At 39.0% G+C, this 24,847-nt stretch overlaps 1 protein-coding gene and 1 long non-coding RNA gene across 2 annotated transcripts in view; one reads left to right on the top strand and one right to left on the bottom strand.

The window, feature by feature from the left end:
* Positions 1–8,091: 8,091 nt before the first annotated feature.
* The window catches only part of LOC140494188 (NF-kappa-B inhibitor delta-like), a 131,028-nt gene continuing 114,272 nt past the window's right edge, over positions 8,092–24,847 (top strand). Inside the window, exon 1 of the mRNA XM_072593305.1 lies at positions 8,092–8,201. Within this exon, the coding sequence (XP_072449406.1) occupies positions 8,129–8,201 (73 nt within the window). The 5' untranslated portion in view covers positions 8,092–8,128. The remainder of the gene's footprint in view (positions 8,202–24,847) is intronic.
* LOC140494002 (uncharacterized) lies at positions 16,266–19,945 on the bottom strand. Its single transcript, XR_011963828.1, has 3 exons — positions 19,766–19,945; positions 19,187–19,315; positions 16,266–17,581 (listed from the first exon to the last, which is right to left on the bottom strand). It is a non-coding gene; the product is annotated as an uncharacterized lncRNA (long non-coding RNA).

The following is a 24,847-nucleotide window of genomic DNA, read 5'->3' as shown; positions in this document are numbered from 1 at the left end:
GGTGGGATTCTATGGATTCTATGGAAGACATTTCACCTAGATGGAATATTTAGAATGAGGAGTCACAGTCGCAATACTAGAGATGGGTCATTTTGGAGGAGAAAAGAAACATCTTAGGGCAGCACAGTGGCTCAGTGGTTGGCACTGCTGTCTCACAGGGTCCCAGGTTTGATTCCAGCCTCGGGCAACTGTCTGTGTGGAGCTTGCACATTCTCCCCGTGTCTGCGTGGGTTTCCTCTGGGTGCTCTGGTTTCCTCCCACAGTCCAAAGTTTTGCAGGTCAGGTGAATTGGCCATGCTAAATTGCCCGTAGTGTTAGGAGCATTAGTCAGAGGGAAAATGGGTCTGGGCGGGTTACTCTTCACAGGGTTGGTGCGGACTGGTTGGACCGAAGGGCCTGTTTCCACACTGTAAGGAACCTAATCTTCATTCAGATGATTATGAATATTTGGAATTCTCAATCCCAGAGATTTGTGTACAGTGATTGTCTATATTAATAACTGAGATCAATAGAATTTTGAGCATTGATAAGGAGACAATGGTAGACATGAAAATAAGAAAGGCAACAGCCAGTGAGGTAAAAGATCCACCATGGATTTACTGAAAGGCAGAGCAGGCTTAGCCATTTCTGATTAAACTTTGTATTTTTGCATCCAATGATTCAAATTTTTCAAGAAAGTTGTACTGTTAGTGTTTTCTGTTCTCTGAAATTGCCTTCTTGTAGCTGGGATGAGTATTGATAATTCCTAGATGTACTTCCAATTAGAGTTCTCGAAACCCCGGAACTTGTAACTCAGTTCATCCAACTTCAAGATTTCTATGAGTCACATGGTTTGCAGCCCTGTGTCCATGGCTTTGATCAGTTGATAAAGGCTGACTCTCTAAAACAGTACTGAAGGAGTACATAGAATTTAATTAACACCATCAAATAAGACATTCAACTAATCCCCAAAATGCTTCCTTTGCAGATTCGGGTGCATGTTAAAAAATTGATTGTGCTATTTAAAGAGTGAGTGATTCTCAACTCCATATTTTTCCTGCAACTAACACGGTGGATAAAACCCCAGGACCTGATCAGGTGTACCCGAGAACTCTGTGGGAAGCTAGAGAAGTGATTGCTGGGCCTCTTGCTGAGATATTTGTATCATCGATAGTCACAGGTGAGGTGCCGGAAGACTGGAGGTTGGCAAACGTGGTGCCACTGTTTAAGAAGGACAGTAAAGACAAGCCAGGAAACTATGGACCAGTGAGCCTTACCTCGGTGGTGGGCAAGTTGTTGGAGGGAATCCTGAGGGACAAGATGTACATGTATTTCGAAAGGCAAGGACTGAATAGGGATAGTCAACATGGCTTTGTGCGTGGGAAATCATGTCTCACAAACTTGATTGAGTTTTTTGAAGAAGTAGCAAAGAATATTGATGAGGGCAGAGCAGTAGATGTGATCTACATGGACTTCAGTAAGGCGTTCGACAAGGTTCCCCATGGGAGACTGATTAGCAAGGTTAGATCTCACGGAATACAGGGAGAACTAGTCATTTGGATACAGAACTGGCTCAAAGGTAGAAGACAGAGGGTGGTGGTGGTGGAGGGTTGTTTTTCAGACTGGAGGCCTGTGACCAGTGGAGTGCCACAAGGATCGGTGCTGGGCCCTCTACTTTTTGTCATTGACATAAATGATTTGGATGCAAACATAAGAAATACAGTTAGTAAGTTTGCAGATGACACCAAGATTGGAGGTGTAGTGGACAGCGAAGAGGGTTACCTCAGATTACAACAGGATCTGGACCAGATGGGCCAATGGGCTGAGAAGTGGCAGATGGAGGTTAATTCAGATAAATGCAAGGTGCTGCATTTTGGGAAAGCAAATCTTAACAGGACTTATACACTTAATGGTAATGTCCTCAGGAGGTGCTGAACAAAAAGACCTTGGAGTGCAGGTTCATAGCTCCTTGAAAGTGGAGTCGCAGGTAGATAAGACAGTGAAGAAGGTGTTTGGTATGCTTTCCTTTATTGGTCAGAGTATTGAGTACAAGAGTTAGGAGGTCATGTTGCGGCTGTACAGGACATTGGTTCGGCCACTGTTGGAATATTGTGTGCAATTCTGGTCTCCTTCCTATTGGAAAGATGTTGTGAAACTTGAAAGGGTTCAGAAAAGATTTACGAGGATGTTGCCAGGGTTGGTGGACCTGAACTACAGGGAGAGGTTGAACAGGCTGGGGGGTGACATTATAGAGATTTACAAAATTATGAGGAGCATGGATAAGATAAATAGACATAGTCTTTTCCCTGGGGTCAGGGAGTCCAGAATTAGAGGGCATAGGTTTAGGGTGAGAGGGGAAAGATATAAAAGAGACCCAAGGGGCAACTTTTTCACGCAGAGGGTGGTACATGTATCAAATGAGCTGCCAGAGGATGTGGTGGAGGCTGGTACAATTGCAACATTTAAGAGGCATTTGGATGGGTATATGAATAGGAAGGGTTTGTAGGGATATGGGCCGGGTGCTGGCAGGTGGGATTAGATTGAGTTGGGATATCTGGTCAGCATGGACCGAAGGGTCTGTTTCCATGCTGTACATCTCTATGATTCTATGATTCTAAATGAAAGCATATTATGTATCCCAATGATATTTGTCCAATCTTATTTGTTGCAAGATTGCTTGCCCATCTATTCATTGGCCAAGTTAAGTCATTATCTTCAAAGTACTCTGAGGTAATGCTGAAATGTAAGGTTATATATAAAGGCAAGCTTTTCTCCACTGTTCATCTTTATCCTATGATTATTGCTTAATATCATAATCACAGCAAACATGACAGTGGAAATGGTAGCATAATGGTCATGTTGCTACTAATTTGGAGGCCGATACTAAACACCTGGGACATGGGTTCAAATCCCAGCACAGCAGCTATTGGAATCTACCTCTTTGGGTATTAGAGTCTTGTAGTATAGAACTTGAGTATTGCAGAAGAAGACATATTTGTTGAAGCTTTTCTTCTTGCACTTACAAGGACTATTTGCAAGAATATCAATTTAAGAAGAAGACCAACATTTATACTGTACAAGAGGAGTGCACTGTTTGGTTGACAAATACACTGTGTCCCATAGACAATTCACCAGTTAATTATGATTGACAGTTAATGGTGTGGTTTGTTTAAATTTTAAGCCGGGCAGATTGACTCTGATTGGTCCAGGCATTGCCCTGAGAAATGAACTGATGATTGGCTATCACCTATTTTGTTGAGTTGAAAATGAGCAGAGGGTATGTCTGATCTTTCTGTCTACAAAGACCAGGTGCTGGAATATTAATTTATGTCACTTTCCTTCATAAACTGCAGTCATTTAATAAAATGTGGAATGGCAGTGACTGGGTCAGGGGAAACTAGAAACCATAAATGATGTGCCTAACTTTTCATAGTAACTTTAGCATAATATGTCTCTGGCCATGCTAAAGGAGATTTTATTAGGAAAATATTTTTCCCCTCATTCTTTCATGGGATGTGGGCACCACTAGCAAGACCAGCATTGTCTCCTGCCCTTGAATTGATTGAGGTTAAGGGCAGACTGGGTAGGGATAGCAGATTTCCTTCTCTAAAGGACATAGTGTACCAGATGTGCTATTGCTACAATTGGCAACAGTCTCACGGACAGCATCACTTTTACTTATAGATTTTACTAAATGAATTTAAATTCCACCAACTGCCATTGTGGAATTTGAACATGTTTTCCTAGATGTCTGGATTATAGGTCTAATGACCTTACCAGTGTGCTACAACAAATTTAAAGAAGGTGAGCTGAAGGGGTTTCGGGAGGGAATTTCAGAAATTGGGACCTAGGTGGTTGGAGACACAGACACCAATGGAGGCCACAACAAGTAAAAACCAATGGCAAAAATAAGGAGGAGCTAGGTTGTGAAAATTAAGATGTGTAAAAGAAGCAGAACAGAACACATGAAGTGTATCCACAAAGTATGGTAAGAGCGTATTCAAATCATCAACCTTAATGGCTGAGTATTAAGACATCAGTTGGGAGATTCATACTTTAGTAAATCAGTTAATAAATAATAGTTATTGTAAATAAACAGCAACAGCACACATATATTATTTTTGATGCATGTAACATGTCCCACCAGGAGCAAAGTCTAATGGATTAGTAACCTTTTATGCTATTTAAGCTACAAGGTCACCAGATATATTTAGATGAGTAACACTGTTTAGTTCATCTTTACTCATTCATCCAATACAATTTTACCATGCTCCCTCTTCATTGTCGTGCCTCATTATTTCTTAAATAATCCCAGAATTTTGCCTTTTGTACACAAAACCAGCTTTTTTTAACAGGCTTGTACACAACAACAAGGCACACATTCCATGTTCAATGCTTGAATTTGGGTCCTGTATTTCATTCAAATCTTGTTACTTGTGAGTTTTCTTTTCCAGTTGGTGCGGGGGAGTGCCGCAGTTACCCATTGCCACATGGTCCTCATTTTGGATTTTCTCTGGACTGAATGTGTCACATGGGAGGAAGAGCCATTGGATTCAGCCAGGGCCTCTTGCTTTGAGTCGTTTAGATCTGCTGAGAGGATGGCATTGGCGAAGGTGACGGAACAGGAGATCACCTTATAACAAAAACTGTTTTATATCTAGGATTTTCATCAATATAACACATCACAAATCAACAATATCCATAAGGCTTCCACATTTGATCAAGTTTTACATTGCACCAGGCCTGCACAACAAGCAATTGTTCCTCAAGTCCTCAGACTTGGTTTGCAGAAGAAACTCCACTTGAAATGTTCATAACCTTCCTAAAGTATACTTTCAGGACACATGACACAAAACAATAAGGCTGAATCCTATGCTTTTCAGCATTGCCTTTCTTGGAGAAATTACTGAGTCTAGATCCAGCAAGATTTTTCTCCATATCATACCAAAAGCACATCATTAATTACATTCCCCAACCCTGTGGTGTCTGCTATGTCCCATTCAAGCCCTATCTTACTACACTGTGCTTCAAGATCAATTCATCACATCATGGATATCCGAATCCCCTGTGTCTGCACCTTCTGTCAATATTTAAAAGCAGCACAACCGAAGCAAAGATCATTTCTTCTGCAAGCTTTGATTCAGCTCTCTCAAACCCATTCATTAATAAGTCTGCAATGATGCTGTCTTTCATATCAAAAATGCCTTAAAATGTTTCACCACTGCTGTTAATTTCAGCAACCAAATGTGGTTTGGTGGTCTTCACTGGGGTTAAAATTTTCTAATTTAATCATTTGCATTCAACTCCATAAATGAACTAGGATTTTGGACTTATGCCACTTCCCAGTGGCATTTCAGTCAAAGCAGCATTACATACAGCTCTGAAGTACAACTACATCTTGTGTTTAGGTTAATTGGTGCATTACGTGAAATTCTCAAAGCATTTTAATCTCCTGGGGGAAATAATATTGTATAGGCAGCTCTCTCTCTCTGTCTCTCTAAAAGCTGAGTGAGCATATCCAGTTATAAACTGGGGCATGTAAACAAGGGCAGTCCCTGGTACAGTCTCAGGCTCATAGAGTCATAGAGATGTACAGCATGGAAACAGACCCTTCGGTCCAGGACTTATACACTTAATGGCAAGTACAAGAGAGTGTTGCTGAACAAAGAGACCTTGGAGTGCAGGTTCATAGGTCCTTGAAAATGGAGTCGCAGGTAGATAGGACAGTGAAGAAGGCGTTTGGTATGCTTTTCTTTATTGGTCAGAGTACTGAGTACAGGAGTTGGGAGGTCATGTTGTGGCTGTACAGGACATTGGTTAGGCCACTGTTGGAATATTGTGTGCAATTCTGGTCTCCTTCCTATCGGAAAGATGTTGTGAAACTTGAAAGGGTTCAGACAAGATTTACAAGGATGTTGCCAGGGTTGGAGGATTTGAGGTTTAGGGAGAGGCTGAACAGGCTGGGGCTGTTTTCCCTGGAGCGTCAGAGGATGAGGGGTGACCTTATGGAGTTTTACAAAATTATGAGGGGCATGGATAGGATAAATAGACAAAGTCTTTTTCCTGGGGTGGGGGAGTCCAGAACTAGAGGGCATAGTTTTAGGGTGAGAGGGGAAAGACATAAAAGGGACCTCAGGGGCAACATTTTCATGCAGAGGGTAGTACATGTATCAAATGAGCTACTGGAGGAAATGGTGGAGGCTGGTACAATTGCAACATTTAAAAGGCATTTGGATGGGTATATGAATAGGAAGGGTTTGTAGGGATATGGGCCGGGTGCTGGCAGGTGGGACTAGATTGTGTTGGGATATCTGGTTGGCATGGACGGGTTGGACCGAAGGGTCTGTTTCCATGCTGTAAATCTCTATGACTCTACGGCTCTATATTGGCTTGATCAGCTAGAAGTCAGCTCTCCTGTTATTCATTTCCATCAGTCTCAGACAAAACAAAGTTGGAAGTTGTTTATCAGGTGATTTGCCTAATTCCTCAAACTCAATGTTACCCTCAGAGTATGCTGGAAGGATGGAATTTGAACTGATGCTTATGGCAGACCCGTTTTCCTCTGTCACATCGGCAAATCAGCAGATCTTTCAGACCTTGGACGCCATATGCTGCTTGTGTTTTTCTCAGCAACACTGATCAACATCAGACTCAGGGAATTTCCTTGGGATTTTTCTCGATCATGTGTTGATATCGTGCAGGGTCTGACAGGGATACTGGAGACCAAATGGAACTAAGAAACTGATGATAGTTATATCTTTATAAGGGATTATTAGCTGAGAAAGGCTCGTGGTACAATGGTAGCAACACCACCTCTGAGGCAGAAGTTCTGTCTGTACTGGTAGTAAGTCTGAAGAAGTTGTTGAGAAATATTAATGGGTGAATATGTAAGATCAACATGTAATCAGTGTTTGTGGAGCGTGAGTAAAAATAAAACTGACTGGAAAATTATTTGCTTGGGCTCTGTCTAACCATAATTTAACATCAACTGCCATTATTACTGAGCAGGGAGGGGTGGGGAATTTCTGGGCATGCATGTGAATAGGTTTTCTGACAATCTTCTACTAAAATGACTGCCAACCAGGAGAACATACAAGGAAACGTCAAGTGAGGACATTCCAAATTAACACGAGAGTTGAGAGTTATGTTGTAAAGTTATGATAAATGATTATTAAGGAACAGCATGATTTATACCAAATGATAGAAAATATAAAGTGTGTTACTGAATGGGATAAGATAAAACAATGATTTTAAGAGGCACCATTGAGTTATTTGTTCCTCTATTTATTAATTTGAAGACAGAAGTTGTGTCTTGTGCAAATCAGGAGAACATCATTTAGCCACTTTTTTCATTAAAATTCGTGAATGGAGGAATATATATCCATGATTTTATATCACTAATTTGAAAGTGTACCACTTACAAAAGCTAAGTGAGAGATGGAAACATGCACTTAACATGAAAGGTGTCTGCATTCAGCACCACAAAATTCCTGTTACTGATGAGAGGAATACAGTCGATGGTATTCAAACTGACCACTTCAAATAAGTAACTGAGCCTTGTTTTAAAGCCAGAGGTATAGTAAAGGACTTTTCAACAAGTTTTGGTTTCACATATGTAGGATAACAAAATATGACAGTGTTTTCCAATCAATAGTGAGATCCACATTTTTATATTGTACGGCATACACTCGGTCCCTTTTTTCCAAGTAAAGGGCAGGAAAATAACTTTAGAACAGGATGTACTAATTCAGAAAGACTTGGCAGGTGTTTCCTTTTAGTACGTACCTAACGTGCTGCCAGTAGGCTTACATTCGCCTGCCGAATTTGCGAAAAAAAAAGACTTTTGAGAAACAACCTTCAGTTTCAAGCATGGGGTAGTCATTAAACCCATGGCATAAAGATTCATCTTTCTCCATAATATCTTCCAGAACCCACTGCGAATGACAAGTGCCACTCAGCAGCTTCTTTTTGTGGTTACATGGCGCTGAGGAAAATATTTTAAAAATGCGGCCACAAGAGGAGAGATTGGGAGCGTAAATGATGACATCAGACGTAGAGTGGGACTTTAAGTCTTACTTCTCTGCAATGTTGCATTTCACTAGTTTGTGTACACACATGTTCCACTGAAGCACTTTGTAAGAACTGAGCAATGTCAACTCTGTCTGCATCAGAAAGACGCGAAAGAGATTACAATATGTCACAAAAAATGCACTGGCAAAAAAGTAAGTACAATTTTATTTCCTTTAAATTTCAGAGCAATTTACAATCAGATTTTATTAATGTATATATTTCATACATGCCATATTTAAACAGGTCCACTTGTAAAGAGCTGGTACTGTGATATATGACAAATAAATTAAGAAATTATGGATGTATTTGATTTTATACAAACTGTGTATATATATAAAATATATTAAGTAATTAATTGTCTTATTTATGCAAACACTTTACCATGTTATATATTTTTATTCAAAATTGCATCAGTGACTTGAACATCACTCTTTGAGATTAGAAATAAATATAAAAGCTTTGAACATTTATTGTCCAATATTAAATTAGACAATATATTAAAAGACAAGTGCTTAATGGTATGAAATTAATTTTAAAGAACAGATATCAACTCTTTGCTGAAATATTTTGTGGAAATTACTATTGGATCCTTTTAATAGGGGCACAAATAAATGGAATTGACCTGGGTACTTAATATCTATAGATATTAAGAATTTCTGTTAGAAATTAAAAAGATGAGAGGAAATATCTGTATATACTGAATCCAGCTAGCAGGTTACTGAGCAGCCTAAAGATCTTAAGATCAAAGTTCAAAGGTTCAAAGATCTTAAGGTCAGGAAAAATCAGGAAGGAATGTCCCTTTATAGCACTCCAGTACTGACGTAGACTTCTACACAAAATTGCAATTTACCTTTCCTTCGCGTTCTGGTGACCTGCGTGTTTCTATTATTTGTGAATTGTATTATAGCAAATATTGTTTAAATTCATATTCTACGGAGTTTACAACCCACCAGGTTACAGTCTCATCAGCAAGCCTTGAAATGAATATTAATTTATGGACACCTAGTTGCGTTTGTGTGAGATGACAGAGACAATGATTTTTCCATTTTAATATGGCTAACATTGCTGGTAAAATTGCATACAAAGTATTTTTAGATGGGTGTGACAAGTTTCTAGAGATTAACATCACACAGTGATATTTTCCAGGCTTTGAATAGTTAATTGTTTTGAATGGTGGAATAGCACCACCATATCCTGATAGTAATTTTTGTTATATTCTGCATATAATTAATCATACAATGAATAAAGTTTTCTATCTCAACAGTTTTAGGAAGACCATTCATTAACAATGCCATTTACAAAGTGCCCATCCATTTAGTTTCATGCTTGACACAGGCAGAGTTTAAGTTACCACATTACGCATTTGCTTAGTCAGGCTTTGGTAAGTTAAGAATTTATGCTGAGTTGGGAGCCATCTGTGATAAACTCAGCAAAACAGTGTGGAGAATTTCACTATCCTATTTAGGATAGATAGCTGAGGGAAAGGATATTTTTACTTTTAAATAAAATCAAGAAAAAGTGGGCTTGAATTTGAGGAAACCTTTACTTTGAGTGGGTGTCTTATTTTGCTAGGGTGCTCATCAAGTATCTCAATGATTTCCAATGTGTATGCAAAAGTGTAGAAACTGATTTTCTCTAGTAGGCTGTTTTTCACTTCGAGTAGAAGTTGGTGAAAGAAAAAATGCGATTCCAAACTTCATACATGTTCCTTCAATTAAAATTTTACCTTATTGATTAACAGAGTTTAATACCATTTCTGTACTATTCCAGGCATAATCTAAAAAAAACTAAAAAGGTTGAATAATCTTCTTATTGCGTGTTGATTTCTTTCAGCCTTTTGCATAGAGAACCAAATCATCTAATACTTGAAATAGTTTGCTAGCAAAATAAGTTAAAAACCAACCATCTGGTGAGGTCTTATATCTTTTATTGACTTCTACAGATACCTGTAGACATTAAAAGGAACAGTAAAAATAAATACCATGTTACACAAAAATTGTCCAGTGAAATGGCTACCACTTTTCAATGACGTTTGGTTAAACAAATGAACAAAGCCTATATTTATTAGCTCATAGGGTTCCATTGTGTAGTGTTAATGTTATGTTTTTCGCCTTGATTACCAAGGTGTACTTAGAGTCAACTCCAGTCTTTCATATGGTGATCAAATGGCATTAGCAGATGTAACGCTGTGGCTTTCCATTCATCTCTATTTCCAATCTGCCTAACATTATTTTCCAAAGATAGAATGTGCGCATTGGAAAATAAAACGTTCAGATAGCAAAACAGGTAGCTATTGATACAGATTTTCATTGTGGGATCTGGGGTACGTTAATTTCTAATTCAATTTAATATGAATAGTTTACAAACATTAGATGAATTTGACTTAGTACTGGCACTGAAGTGGAAGTTCAATGTTTAGATACTGCCCTAATCTGCAGGCCCCCAATTATCTGACTGCTGCAAAATATTTGTTCAATTTCAAGAGGAATGACCCAACTTTCAAAATGCTGCTTTACAGAATCTGGTCAAACTACAGGGTTATGTGCATAAGGACTTTTGTTAATGTGATCAATTGGATTTACCAATAGGAAAACAAGTTTTACATGAAAAAAGATCACTTTTTATTAAGAAAAAGAAATAGAAACACAAGTAGGCCACTTGGTTCCTTGATTTGCTCCACCACTCTCTTCGATCAGGACTGATCGGGTCATGGCCTTGATGTCACTTTCCTGCACGCACCTATAACCCTTGACTCCATTGTCAGTCAAATGTATATCCAACTCCGCCTTGATTTAATTCCTTGTGAGCTTTCTTTCTGACTCCTCTCACATCATGAAATGGTTCTTCAGGGGAGCATTGGAAGGAGAAAGCGAGTGATTTTCTCTTCAACATCTCTTTCCTCTTTCTTGAGAAGAATATCAGTTCCTCTTGATGCTTTAGCCCAGATCAGAAACTCACCTTTTGAGAAACGGTGACCTCAAATCCACATCATATTAGCACATGACATGTTACAAATCCTATTAGGATCAAGATGCTCTGTCTATATCAGGATCAATATCAACGTAGGCCCGTTTCTATGCAGCCAGGATACCCTCACACTGTTGGCCAGTTACCCATCCATTGAGATTTTCTCCAACATGTCAAGTAATGGCAGTGAGTAACTTTACTCAAGATAATGTCTCATATTGCTGATGAACTTACTTGAATGATTAAACAATTTCACTGCTCAGTTTGAACAATAAGTTTGAGAAGTTTTAGTTCAGAATCAAAATTCAAATTTGTAGTTTGGAACTTCATCGCTACCGCCCTCGCAACATACTTAATTCATGCTCTTTCTTTGTCAGGGACATTAGCTTTTAAATTAAGATACCACAGCCTTGATCCCAAAACTGCCCATAAATATTCAGCAAAGTAGACCTCGAAAGGGAGCACTTGTTGTCATGTCATAAGTACATACAAGAGTAAAGTGACCACTCTCAGGGCTCTTCAGGCTTTTCTGACACAATCTGTTTATTTGCATGAACACGGTTTGTGTAGAAGTTAGAGCAGCAGGTTGGGAAAACCTTTGACAGTCACCCCAGGGGAAGGGCCAGTGACTTAATTGCATATTTAATGTAAAATACTGAAAATGAAGCACCAAATATTTTTCAAATAATGATGGACAATGTCAAATCACAAGGCAGTAATCCCAGTTCAAGTATCATAAACCCTGACAGCACTGCTGCAATTGTTTATAACCATTAACTGCTAAAGATTGGATCACAAAATTAAAAATATTTACACTTTTTGTGTGGTAGTTAAGTTGTTTGGATCATTTTTGTGGCTGTTTCATTTACTTATTCTGCCATTGGGAGATATCAAGTTGCAATGCCATAGCCCCAACAGTCATATGGATTTGATCTTAATTTTTCTATAAATGTTAAAGTATAAATCTGATTTAATCTATAACAAAGTAATTATGTGACCATCTTCAGAGGGAGTAATGCTTCCATGTATGTCAGAATATAATCTACATAAAAACTTAGTTATTAATATTTTAAGTGATAGTGAAACACGTTGTACACTGGCTGGGAAGGTCGTGTTATTGGAATGTTCAAGGAAATACCATGGACCTTCATGCTACAGCAGAAATTGGGAACTACATGTGTACTTCCTCCCTTTTACTTACAAGCCCTGAGCAGATGTGCTGCTCTACCTGTTATCTGGCTCTGAGATGTTGTTGGAACTCAAATGTAAGAAAGATGTTTTACAGTAGTTTATGAATGTCGATGGGCTTGGGAGCTACATCTCAGAAATAGCTAACGTACAACAGCTATTAAAGCCTAATTCTAAATTTCCAAACCTGTCTAAGAAATTGGTGATGACAAAATATTTCATAGAATCAGAGCCCTATTCTGATCAGTGCTTGGCTGTAGTAACTAATAAATCTTGATCCGTTTTAATGCACCACCACAACTTAGTCAACCAGACAGTAACTGGATGATTGCACTTTGTGTCTTCTCTTCTGCTATTATAGCACTGTTTATTAGGTGGTATATAGCCCAAAAGTGTAAGTGAAGTTCCTCATACTCAGTGAATTCTCTCAATTACTGAAAGAAAATCCAAACTTTCTTATGCTTTAAATTAACTCCTTTTGAGATGTGGGATAGAATCATAAAGCAGAAAGGGGTCCAATCAGCCTGAAGTGCTTGTGCCAATTTTCAGAACGAGCTGTCAAATTAGTATCTCTACCCCTTTATTTCTCCACAACATTTTCTGTGTTAGGACATTTCCCATCCAGTTCCTTTTGACAGACATTTAGGACTGTGCAAGAATCTATCTATTGGCTGGATTTACATTCAGGCACAACAGGAAAAGGAAAATAAGAGTCCACGTTGACTCAAGTTTAAACTTCAAAGCAACAATGAACAGAAGTGAAAACTTAAAATTTACAGAGGGGCCCTAGATTCTGAGGTGACAGAAAGACTCATGACCATGTGGGACTCAGTCATAAATGGAAACTGGGTTTATAGGAATTTCAATGCATCAAGATTAGTAATGCATTGGCAGGTTTTTTTGAGAGATTCTGTTTTAACCATGAAACCAAAAAGCAGCGATAAAAAGCTTTTTTTGGAGAATCCCAGGTTTTTTTAAATTTTATGTTTGCATTCAAAAAAATCTTTCTGGTGTCCATTGACACTGTCTATAGTTCTTAAAGAAAGCACCATGTGGGAAATGAAGTCAAGAGAGAGCATGAAGACAAAATACAATTCCAACCAACAGCACAGTGAGAAGCAAATGCAGTTTATTTAGATTAACTGGTAACATGGTTTTAATTATTTTGCCCACATAACTCTGACTTGCTAAACTGATATATTGTAACAGTGTGCAATTTGAGTTTGGTTTCTTTGCACATTCCAGTGGTCATAATTACGGTTAAACATGCCTGATTCTGCACATAATCTTGTCCCCTGGGGAGATCAATTTAAGCCACCTGCATTGCTGATGCTTCGTTCTGTTTACTCATCTCTCAGCCCTTCCTCTTTTCATCCAGATCAAGAGCTCATTCTATTATATTGAAGTGGGGGCGGGGTAGTTTTGAGGGAAGTGGCTTTCAAAGCTCAATACACTGATGAAAACAAATGAGGTTTCATATCTGTCAGAGTTTTTGAATTTTAGTTTTGGTAATGTTTCATTTTCTAAAAAACTCAACAAAATTTGCTGTTATGTATCTGCTTAGTTGCAGTGGAAGAATGTTTGTTGCAGATTCAGAAGTTAACTTTGATTTACCTTTCTCTTCATCGGGTATTTAGAGTCATAGAGCTTGACAGCACCAAAAATGATGCCCTTGGGCCTATCACGTTTGCCCCAGTCAAAACAATGACCTAACTATTCGAAGAACATTTTCTAGCACTTGGCCTGTAGCCTTGCATGCCTTGGCATTGCAAGTACACATCTAAATACTTCATAAATATTATGAGGGTTTCTGCTTGTACCATGCTCACAGGCAGTGAGTTCCAAATTCCAACACCCTGCTAGTTGAAAAAATACCTTTGCTTTGCAACCCCTGTAAACCTCCTGCTTTAAATCCATGCCTCCTGGTCATTGATCACTCAACCAAAGGGCAAGTTTTCTCATCTACATTGTCCATGCTCCTCAGTTTTATACATTTTAGTCATGCCCCTCCCCCCCCCACTTCCATCTCCACTATTCCCAGGAAATCAACCCTTGTCTCCTTTCCTTATGAATAAAAGTCTCCAGCCAAGGCAATACCCTGGTAATTCTCCTCTGCCCCCTCTCCAATGCAATCACACCTCTCCTATAATGTGGATTCCAGCACTGCACACAACACTCTAGCTATGGCCTAACCAGCATTTCATACGTTCAAGCATCACCTCCCTGTTCTTAAATCTATGCCTCAGCAAATAAAGACAAATATCCCATATCTTTATATAACCACTTTCTTTCTGTCCCTTTGCTTTAAGGTCTCCTCTGATTCTTGGTACTTCCCAGGGTCTAACTATTTACCATGTACTCCCTTGCCTTGTTTATCCAATCCAAATATATTACCTCACACTTATCCAAATTGAATCCCATTTACCACTGATCAGCCTTCTAACCAGCCTGTTTATATCTACCTGTAATCTAAGGCTATCCACCTCACTATTTACCATTCCAACAATTTTTGTAGCTGTCGCAAACTCACTGAATAATATTCCTACATTCAAGTCTATATATCATTTATATATAACCACAAACTGCAAGAGCCTCAACATTGGGGTCCCAAGGGATCAATCAACACAAGCTTCCAGTCACAAGTATCCCCCTTGACCATCACCTTTTGCTTCCTGCCATTCAGCCAATTCTGGAGGCAATTTGCCAAATTTCCTCGGATCCCACATCACTATGAGCTTTCTATGTGAAAATGTCCTTATCAAAAGTCTAATTGGATCAAATCTTTTTGTCTGTTGCATAACGTGTTACTGATATATTTACAAGAAATTTTGGCACACATTTGTGATTTTCCACATTCTAGTCTGGCTCTTGTGAAAGAGGAGGGATGACTTACTGCAAGAGTTTGTTGTAATTCACACTCTAAGGGTGAAAAAATAACTTAACTGCGATGTTAGCATAGAGGCAGTGTAAAAGCTGCTTAAATTGACCATCGGGATTTCTCCTGGCACTGAAACACGACAGAGTGGTACTCCACAGAACAGGCAGATACTATCTGCTAAGTTTGAGAATTAGTCCTGAGTTCAGGATCTAAGACACACACCAGTCATAGAGGTTTCTGCTTAAAATCAGATTTAAACCATATCGGATGTGAATCCACCCTAGGGTTTTGTGGTGCCTTACACTGATTTTGCAACTCAGGTCAACTATCTTGCCATATTCCTCCGAGCAACAAGGTACATGTACAGAAAGTTCTGCTCTATAAGCTAATGTTAGGTTTATTTTGGTTGTAATTCAATTAAATTTAACACACGGCGGGGGGGGTGGGAGCGGTGATGTAATGTTCATCTTTTGACTTCAAACCTTCTCAATGAAGTTTGCCAAGAGGTCTTTCTAGATTTTCTGCCAGCGTTCTACTTTGTAGGTTTTCAAAAGCCATGTCAAAAACATGCAGGAATCTAAATAAGATAGATAACTGAGGGTCCTACCTGGTTTTAGAATCTAGTCAACAATCATAATTGGCATTTATACAACATATTTTACTTATAAAACATCCCAAAGTAATTCACAACATCTTTACGAAATAAGAACTGACAGCAAAGGAGATATAAGATCAGGCAACCAAAATCTTGGATACCAATGTAAAATTAACAAAATCAACTTCCAGAAGGGGAGCAAGAGCTATAAAAACTGAAATGTTTGTGGAAGAATTTCCTAATCTCAAAACCAAGGTACAACTGTCAATGGTAGAAAATCGAAGGTGTACAGAAGGATAGAGTTAAAGATGTCAGAGGATAATGGTGCTGGAGAAGGTGCAGATGAGTGGCAAAGCCATGTAAACATGCTTGACAATTATAAAACTTGAGGCGTTTCCAGCCTGGAACCAATGTAGACATGAATAGAATTTGATGCAAGTTAGGTTACAGATAGCAGAACTTTGGATGAGCTCAAACCTACAAATACCATAAAAATGAATGCTAATCAGAAGAGAATTTTGGTTCTTTTCAGAACCAAACTCTGAAGAAGCGTCCTGTTGGAGTTGAAATATTAACTATGTTTCTTTCTCCATAGATGCTGCCAGACATGCTGAGATTCTCCATTTATTTTTATTCTTATTCCAGATTTCCAACATCTGCTGTATTACAATTTTGTCTTTTCATTACCACTTTTCTTGTTATTGATAGTCAGTCAACCTGCACATTAATCATAAGCTGCAAAAGTTCTGAAGTCCTTTTGTTCTCAATTAACTTTTAGCTACGTAGATTTGTACAACATTCTCAGTTATTAACTGGCAATGGGCACTTTTCTTCAGGAGGTTCCTTTTCAAAATTATGCTGTGGAGAGAGGAAAAAGTGGTGGTTGAGGAGCAAGGAGCATTAAAATCTGCTGTTGCAAGGAAAACAAACAGAAAAAAAGATTTCATAGGTACCTTTATCCTTCGAGTGTTTTTAAACCCAAAAAATATAATCTACATTTCTCAGAGGACAATGCATAACAAGGTTACAACTCTCAGGGGGATTATTGCAGAATTGCGTCATCTCCTACAGCACGTGCATCCAAAGACCAATGTCGCATTTCCCATCGCAATGAAGGTTACAGGTTTTTAGCTTTTAGTTCCTTGCAGGCTGCCTTAGGAAACATCAGCAAATTCATTAAAAGCTTGCACCATGCAGGTCATATCTGCTTCCTCTCTACAATGAAAAGTAGCAGAAGAGGCCTCTGGGATTCACAAGACTGTAGACCTACTCAAAATCCAAGACATCATTGACTCAATTCATGACACAAACTAGTCTTCTTGTCACAATCCTAATGCCTGCATGAATGGTAAATTCATCACTGTAGCCATGTGCAATGGGTGTGTGATAATTGCAGCCCAATACCCATGACAGCTTTTATTTTTTGCCAAAGAATTCCAATTCTTTGACCTTGCGCAGGGAGTCCAGAATCTGTCAGTTTGGGATCAGGGACTTGCTCATTTTACTACCCTCTGGATCCCACACTCACTGGCCAAATTACGCTGGCATCAGATTCATTCCTCAAGCACAGATCTCTTCAAACAGACCATTTGGTCCTTAAGCAAAAAGGTTCTGTTGACTTGCACTGGACTGGTGGTGCCACAAAGATATCCCATTCACCCCACAAAGAATACCCCACAGGATAGTGGGTTTGTTGTCCACTGTAACGGTTTTACCAGGGGAGGAGCAACACTTTGAGGAGAACCTTCAGCATGTAGAGAAAGGTAGCATTGATGATGTAGATGATGGCAAATTCTTCAACAACATGTCATTTCAGTGAATGTCAACTGGAGCAATCTCGACTCCTCTGCGTAACCAATTCTGACCACCTCGCAATTCTCCCACTTTCCAATGAATTGCAATACCTGGAAGTGAAAGCACATTTCTATATCTACAGTGTTATGCTCCTCAAATGTTAGAGAATGATAGAGATCAAAATGACTTAGCTTGTTTAACTGAATGTTCCTGCAGAACATGACAAAACAATCTTATAAATTACTAAGAGCTGTTTACTGTGGTTGGACACTTCGAATGGTTTCTAGCGACAATCAAAGAATAACTCAACTTGCATGTTATTAACAGGCACAAGTAGGGAAGGGGAACATGCCTGGGTTGGTATCCTGGGATGATGAGCCAAAACAAAAACCTTCACCTTGCCTTAGGGTTACTGACCAGCCTGTGCTTTATGTTTTTCAATATTATAATTCAAATCTGTCCACTCTTGGGAGAACACGAATAAAAGATGTTTGACAGAGAACTAAAGATGCTGCAAGAACCAAAGACTATACCAATCAAAAAAAAGCATTAATTAGCACATCCATGAGATTTGAAAGAGTTAAGAGTCGTTTGATTGAAGTGCGTAAAGATCCTGAATGATATTGACAAGGTGGATGCAGAAAGGATATTTCCTCTTGTGACTCAGTCCAGAATTGGTGGACACTTTGTTTAGGAACAAAATGAGACAATTTTCTTTCCTCTGAGGGGTTCTATGAGTTTGGAAGTCTTCGTCTCACAAGGTGATGGAGGAAAGCTCAGTGAATATTTTAAGGGACAGGCGGGAGAGTTTTGTCAGGAAAGGGAATCAAAAGCTATCATGAAGTTACTTGAAACATAAACAGATCTTAATGAATGATGGAGCAAACACAAGGGTGCAAACAGCCCTCTTGACCCTCTTTTTTGTCTGTTTGTATGAACCTGTGCTGTGAAGGGATGGAGGGTCAATTACATATAAGACTTGGAGTAAGTTGAACAATCTATTCTTAATAAAATTGGTTAGATAATATAGATGATATGGAAACTCTGAATCAAATCATGTATAACATAAATGATATCTGGAATGAAAACAGATGAGGAGAAATTACTGCTCTCAAAGGGTCATGAGGGTATGGAGTTCACTATCCCAGAGAACAGTGGGTGCTGGGACATTGAGCCAATTTAAAGAGGAGATACACAGATTTTTAATTGCTTGCTTACACCGCAATCACCTATGTTGCAAGCAAGTGGTGTTTAGATATATACAACAGAAAGACTGAAATAGAACAAATTAACTGCACAATGAAATAATATGGGGATTATTGAAAGACATGATCAGCAATGAGAAACCTATGTACTCAATGCAAATTACTTTTAGTTAGCCCCATCATGTAAATGAGCCCTAATGGGTTTCCATTGTTAACTCAGTATTCTCTTTAATTTCTTCTGTGATACCAATATTACTGATTGCTTAGTTGTTTACACCAGGTGCACATCCCATTGACTGATAGCACAGTGGCTTTTACTATTGGACCGGGATTAATAATGCAAAAACATTAGTTTAAAACCTATCACAGCAATGGGGGAATTTAATTTTCAGTTATATTAAAAAAATGCCTGGAATGAAAAGTTGGCAAACATCATGGTGAAACTACCGAATTATTGTAATAATCAAATTAATTCTCAAAATGTTCATAGTTGAAGCAAATCAGCCATACTTAACCAGTCTGGGTCCATATGTGATTCCAGACCCACAGCAATGTGGTTGTTTCTGAACATCCTTCTGAAATGATGTAGTAAGCCATTTTGTTGGCAAATCACAGTGGTGCAAGATGTCATCTCATCACCTTCTCAAATAAATTAGAGATAGACAATAAATTCAGATCTTGTCATAATACTTTGATCCTGTCAATAAGTAATAGTAAAAAGAAACTGCTTCTGTTACAATTCTGTCTTGTTATATTCTATTCACTTACTCAATATAAGAAAAGGAAAATACAACTCTCAGCAAAGACATAAAGCAAGGAAATGCATGCCACACCTTTTACCTATAAGTTAACCACAATGAAATACAGAAATGTCACTCAGTGGGCTAAAAGCATTAGAAAGAGATTGTAATATCGTTTGGTATAAATGAATGTATTGGAATTCTCATTGTCATTGCTCCATGCCTACACACATAAAAACACAAAGCACCTAGAAAGAGCAAACGTGATCAGAGCAAATGACTCACAACAATCGTACACACAATACTATCAGTTGAGGTTGGAAACAGTTACTTTCGTTACTTTTGCTACCTGCTTGTCCTTCAGTCGATATGTGACAATTGCCACTGGAGGTGATTGACCATTATTTTCCATTGAACCCATGAATCACAAGAGTATTGATTGTTTCTTGAAAGTGGATAATTCCGATCGTGACCGAACGTGGTGGAATGGATCATTCCGACTACTACATTGTGCACACACCTTTTCTTCCGTGAGTCGGCACCTTTGATATTGATCTTCGGGTGCACCACAACGCCAATTCAAGTATTAACCCCGCCTATTTCCTATTTCGTAAGGGGATCCTGTACCATATATGGTTGGTGGTTTATTATTTCTCAGAATCATCTGCACTCATTTCCTATAATCGTCGCTGACAAAGTTCTTTTGCTAGCTTGACTTAAAATAAACAATCAACGTGCTCGGTTAGCAATTAATTTTACAGAAATTTAGCAAACACACTAAGGGGATTTGAAAACAAGTGTGAATGCATTAAGAATATTTAGCAATCGGACACCCCTGTTTAATTGAGAAGGCTATTTAAGAGTGTAAGTAGCAGATTGCACCAATAGCAATTCAGACAGCCTTCCAGATAAGTAAAATTTCCCAAGGTGCTTCTGAAAAGTGCAATCAGAGTTTGAGACTGATTCAAATAAAATGATGTTAGAAGAGGTGACGAAAAACTTGAAATTGTGTTTAAAGGACCGTTTTAAAGTGGCAGTGTAAGGTGGGTGGGGTCTAAGGAGGAAGTTAACAAGTAGTCAGAATTGGAGGAATGCAGAAATCGAAGACCGAAGTTAATTACAGAGGTAGAAAAGAACAAAAGTCGATGATGGATTTGAATATGAATACCATAAAATTTCAATTAAGGATTTAATGGATTGGATTCCAATATAGTTCAGCAAATGTAAAGGTGATTGATGAATGGGTCTCAGCACACGTTAGAATGCAGCCAGCAGAATTTTGAATGGATTTGGACAACTAAGGTATCTTGTGGATGGACGTTGCTGTGACAATGTAAAGAGTTGACCTCCACTGAGTGTTGGAGATGGTCAGATTCCGAGATCCAGGATTCCATGATGAGGGACACTTGGGGCAACTGTTAGCAAGGGAGAATGGGGAAAGACCACTGTCTGACAGGAGTCTGTTCAGTTGTCAGATTCCCTTGTTCCATCAAAATGTAAATATTTTCTTCCTGCAGGGGTAAGATTACCCTTGTTACTTGCAAGTACATGCTCATTCTGTGGGATGTGAAATTCCAAACCATTTGTGTTTCTTTATCCCCATTGGAAAAATTGTACAGCACAGAATGAGAACTGTTTTGTATGTAGTTACAGATAACAACATGTTTATGTATAAAGTGTTTTTTGCAATGAAAAAAGCTTAAAGGGGGTAATGGGGGGATCGCAACAAAATTAGCATAGCTGCCTCTGAAAGTTAAAAATAAAAAGGTCTAGGTTTGAGCAGTAGATGGGCTGAAGTCCAGCAGAGATAAAATGGAAGTCATCGACTGTGGTGATTGGATGTACAGGAAGTTGGAAGCTTTAGTCAGATACAAATAATGTGGTTCAACCTGAGACCATGGCCAACAAGGATGGGGACAATAAGGCTGAATTCGGGACAGTCTCAAAAGCAGGGCTTGCCTTAGATTAGGTGAAGTTAAAAATCACACAATGGGATATAGTCCAACAAGTATATTTGAAAGTACAAACTTTTGGAGCACTGCTCCTTTGTCAGATACCTAGTGACATCATTATATTGGATTCATAATTAGTTACAAAACAAGTTAAAGTATCACAGGATCAAAAATAAAAGGACACATTTTGAGGAAAAACAATATTGTACCTTATTAGTCAATTCTAATTGCTTTTCACCAACCATGGCCAACATTATATAAAAATCTGACAGAATCCTAAACCACTTATAGTCAGGAAATGATACTGGGTCATAAAAGGTTAGGTATAGTACTTCTTTGTTTGTGAAAGGAAGTTTTATCGAAGCAAGTGGTGTTATTATTTAAACTTCATTCTTCATATTTCAAACTATCAATGTTGAAGGTTCATGAATTGATAATTTTGATATTGTTACAATAAATTCTTTAGACAAGTGCCAGTGGCTGGAATACTAATATTATCCAATGCCAACACTGTTGGTGTATTTTGGCATGAGTGAATGAAGTTGTGAGTGATCATGTTTGCATTTGATTCAAATTTCTCCAAGCCTGCTGAATTACTTTCAGAACTGAATGTTTGTACATTTAAAGGGCCTTCTAATGACTTTAATATCATATAGTTCTTTAAGTTACCAAACTATATTCTAAGCTTTACATGATAGTGGTGACCTTTCGCTTCCTGCTATGAACCTATGCAAGAAGCCGACCATCTACCAACAATTTCCATCTGCAACTTTAATGTAGCAAGATCTCCCAAGCAGCTTCAAAGGGGCAAAGTCAAACAAACTGTTAAATCGAGTCAAAGGTGATATTAGAAAAGCTGACCAAATGCTTGGGCAAACGGAAGGGTTTTAAGCAGCAGCTCAAGGGAAAAAGAAAAGGTAAGAGTTAAAGTAGTTCTGAAGAAAGTTACAGAACATGCTGTCTGTTGTAGGAAAAAAATATCATCAGGATCAGGATGTGCGTGTTCTATTTTCCAGGTTATCTTCTTCTCAAGCTATGTTGACCAATTTTGTTTTTACATATGGTCTAAATCAAACTTAGAATGATGACGTGCTTCACCAGTGTTCAACACTTATTTGCAAGCTGCGCTACCATGTCACCTCGTTTACAGAGGGGAAACAGCTTCCATTGGTCTTCATGATATATCTTCCATTTCAGATTGCAATTTTGACAAAACATTTGTTTCCCCTTTGTCTGGGGTGCTGAATCCTTTTCTTTCTGTTGCTTGTGATGGTCCATTTGTTAATTCAATTAACAATCCTCAGTTTCATAGCCTGTCCCAAATAATTGTGATATCTCAAAAATACATCACCCAAAACCACGCAACCTCCTGGGACAGGGACAAAGCCAAGTAAAAGCATGAGGATAATATGTAAAGATCCCCTCTGCCAATCCACTAAAACCTGAAACTCCTGGATCAACACCCATTGGAAGCAAAATTGGATCAGCTGATTATTCTGGTCCTGATAATTCTAACCTTCTTTGTTCATGAAATTAGATTAGATACCGTCCAGTATGGAATTAGGCCTTTGGCCCAAGAAGTGCACACCAACCCTCCAAAGAGCAACCCACCCCCCCATCTTATATTTACCCCTGACTAATGCACCTAACAATTTTGCATGACCAATTCACTTAGCTAACACATCTTTGGCTTGTGGGTGGAAACCGGAGCACCCGGAGGAAGCTCACACAGATGCAGTGAGAACGTGCAAACTCCAAACAGACAGTCGCCCAAGGCAGGGATCGAACCCAGGACTCCGGGTGCTGTGAGGCAGCAGTGCTAACCACTGAGCCACCATGCCACCCAATCTAAAATCTAGATGATAGGTGGTCCAGCTAGAGACAGGAGCAGATTCACCTGAAGGAATTCAGCCTATCACCCTCCACCAGTCTTGTCCTGTTCTAAACAATCAGTCTTTTCCAGAGATCCACTATTGTCTCAGAAAGGAACAGCCTTCTGACAGCTAGCTGAGGAATGACCTTAAGTTATGGATCTGTGACCCTTCATCGTTTATCTATTTGGTTAAACTATCAACAAGGACATAACTTATTCCCCTCATCATCAAAGGCATGGTCTGCTTGGGGTTTCTAAGACTGAATATCTTTAAGGGATAGAATCCTAATTCTCTTAGTCCATTTTACTAAGATGCTTTTGTATAGGAACATTATTCTCTTAGATTTTATTGTCACGTGTACCTAAGTACAGGAGTGAAAAGTGTACAGAGTCGCCACTTTCTGGCGCCATGTTAGAATTCAATTGTTAGAATTAAGAACAAGAGCAGAAGTTAAAGGAAAAGAAAAATGTCCAGACCACCCTTGCCACGACCATCATGAGTATTGATTTGGCTCAGCACCGCCAGCTGTGGTGGACTCATCAACGCTGCAGTGTCACCAGCACTGCAACTGCCATGCCGCCATTGCCAATGGCATGACCTCAAGTCACGTGCCTCGCCACCACTGGACCTCATCAATGCGGCCGTCATCTTGGAATCACTCAAATTATCGGAGCCCACAAACTTCCTGAACCAATGCACAAATATATAACCCTTTGAACCAGCACTGTCATCAGAACCGCCAACGGTGCTGGTGCCACTGCCACTGTCTCAAGGCCTGTGCTAGGCCCACCAACGTCCAATTTGCCATGTTCCAGCACCATCTCCCGCCGCTGGACCCACACTTGCTGCTGCCGCTGTGGCCATCGGCTCCACCACAGCCAAGCTTTCCATGGACAAAAAGGTAAGAGAGAACTGTAGAAAATAGAAAAGGAAAACGAAAAACAGAAAAACAAAGAAAAAGATAAATGGACAGGAAACGAACAGAAGCCTGATGCTGACACTCTATCACCGCCATGTTTAAATTGTAGATCCAATTTGTCAAAAATGAATATGCTCAGGAGTAGGTCACTCATCCCCTTGAAGCGGCTCTGGTATTTGATAGGATCATGGCTATTCTAATTCTTCTCTCCTGTAACCTCAAATTGACTTGTAAGCCAAGAATCTATTTAACTCAACATTAAAAATATTCAATGACCCTGCCTTCACCAATCTCTGGGGAACTGAATTTCACAGGTGCACAACCCTTGAAGGGGAAATAAAAAGCCTCATCTCTTCTTAAATGGGAGATGCTTTATTTTTAAACTGTGTCCCCTGGTTATATTCTCTCTACAAGGGGAAACATCCTGTCAATTGCTGTGTCCCCTCAGCATCTTACATGGTTCATAAAGATGAACTCTTATTGTTCTAAACTCCATTTGATACATGCTTTCTAACCTACCTTCATAAGGTAATCTTCCCATTCTAAGAATTAATCAAATGAACTTGCTCTGAACTTTTTTATCATGTAATTATGTCCTTCCCTAAATAAGGGGACCAGAATTAGTTTACAGACTGCTTATATGCTCTCCACAACTTACTTTCCTACCAATTATTGTGTCATCAGCA

The sequence above is a fragment of the Chiloscyllium punctatum genome, chromosome 23 (genome assembly GCF_047496795.1).
Source record: "Chiloscyllium punctatum isolate Juve2018m chromosome 23, sChiPun1.3, whole genome shotgun sequence".
NCBI lineage: Eukaryota > Metazoa > Chordata > Chondrichthyes > Orectolobiformes > Hemiscylliidae > Chiloscyllium > Chiloscyllium punctatum.
This window is presented reverse-complemented; position numbering and strand designations above follow the sequence as displayed.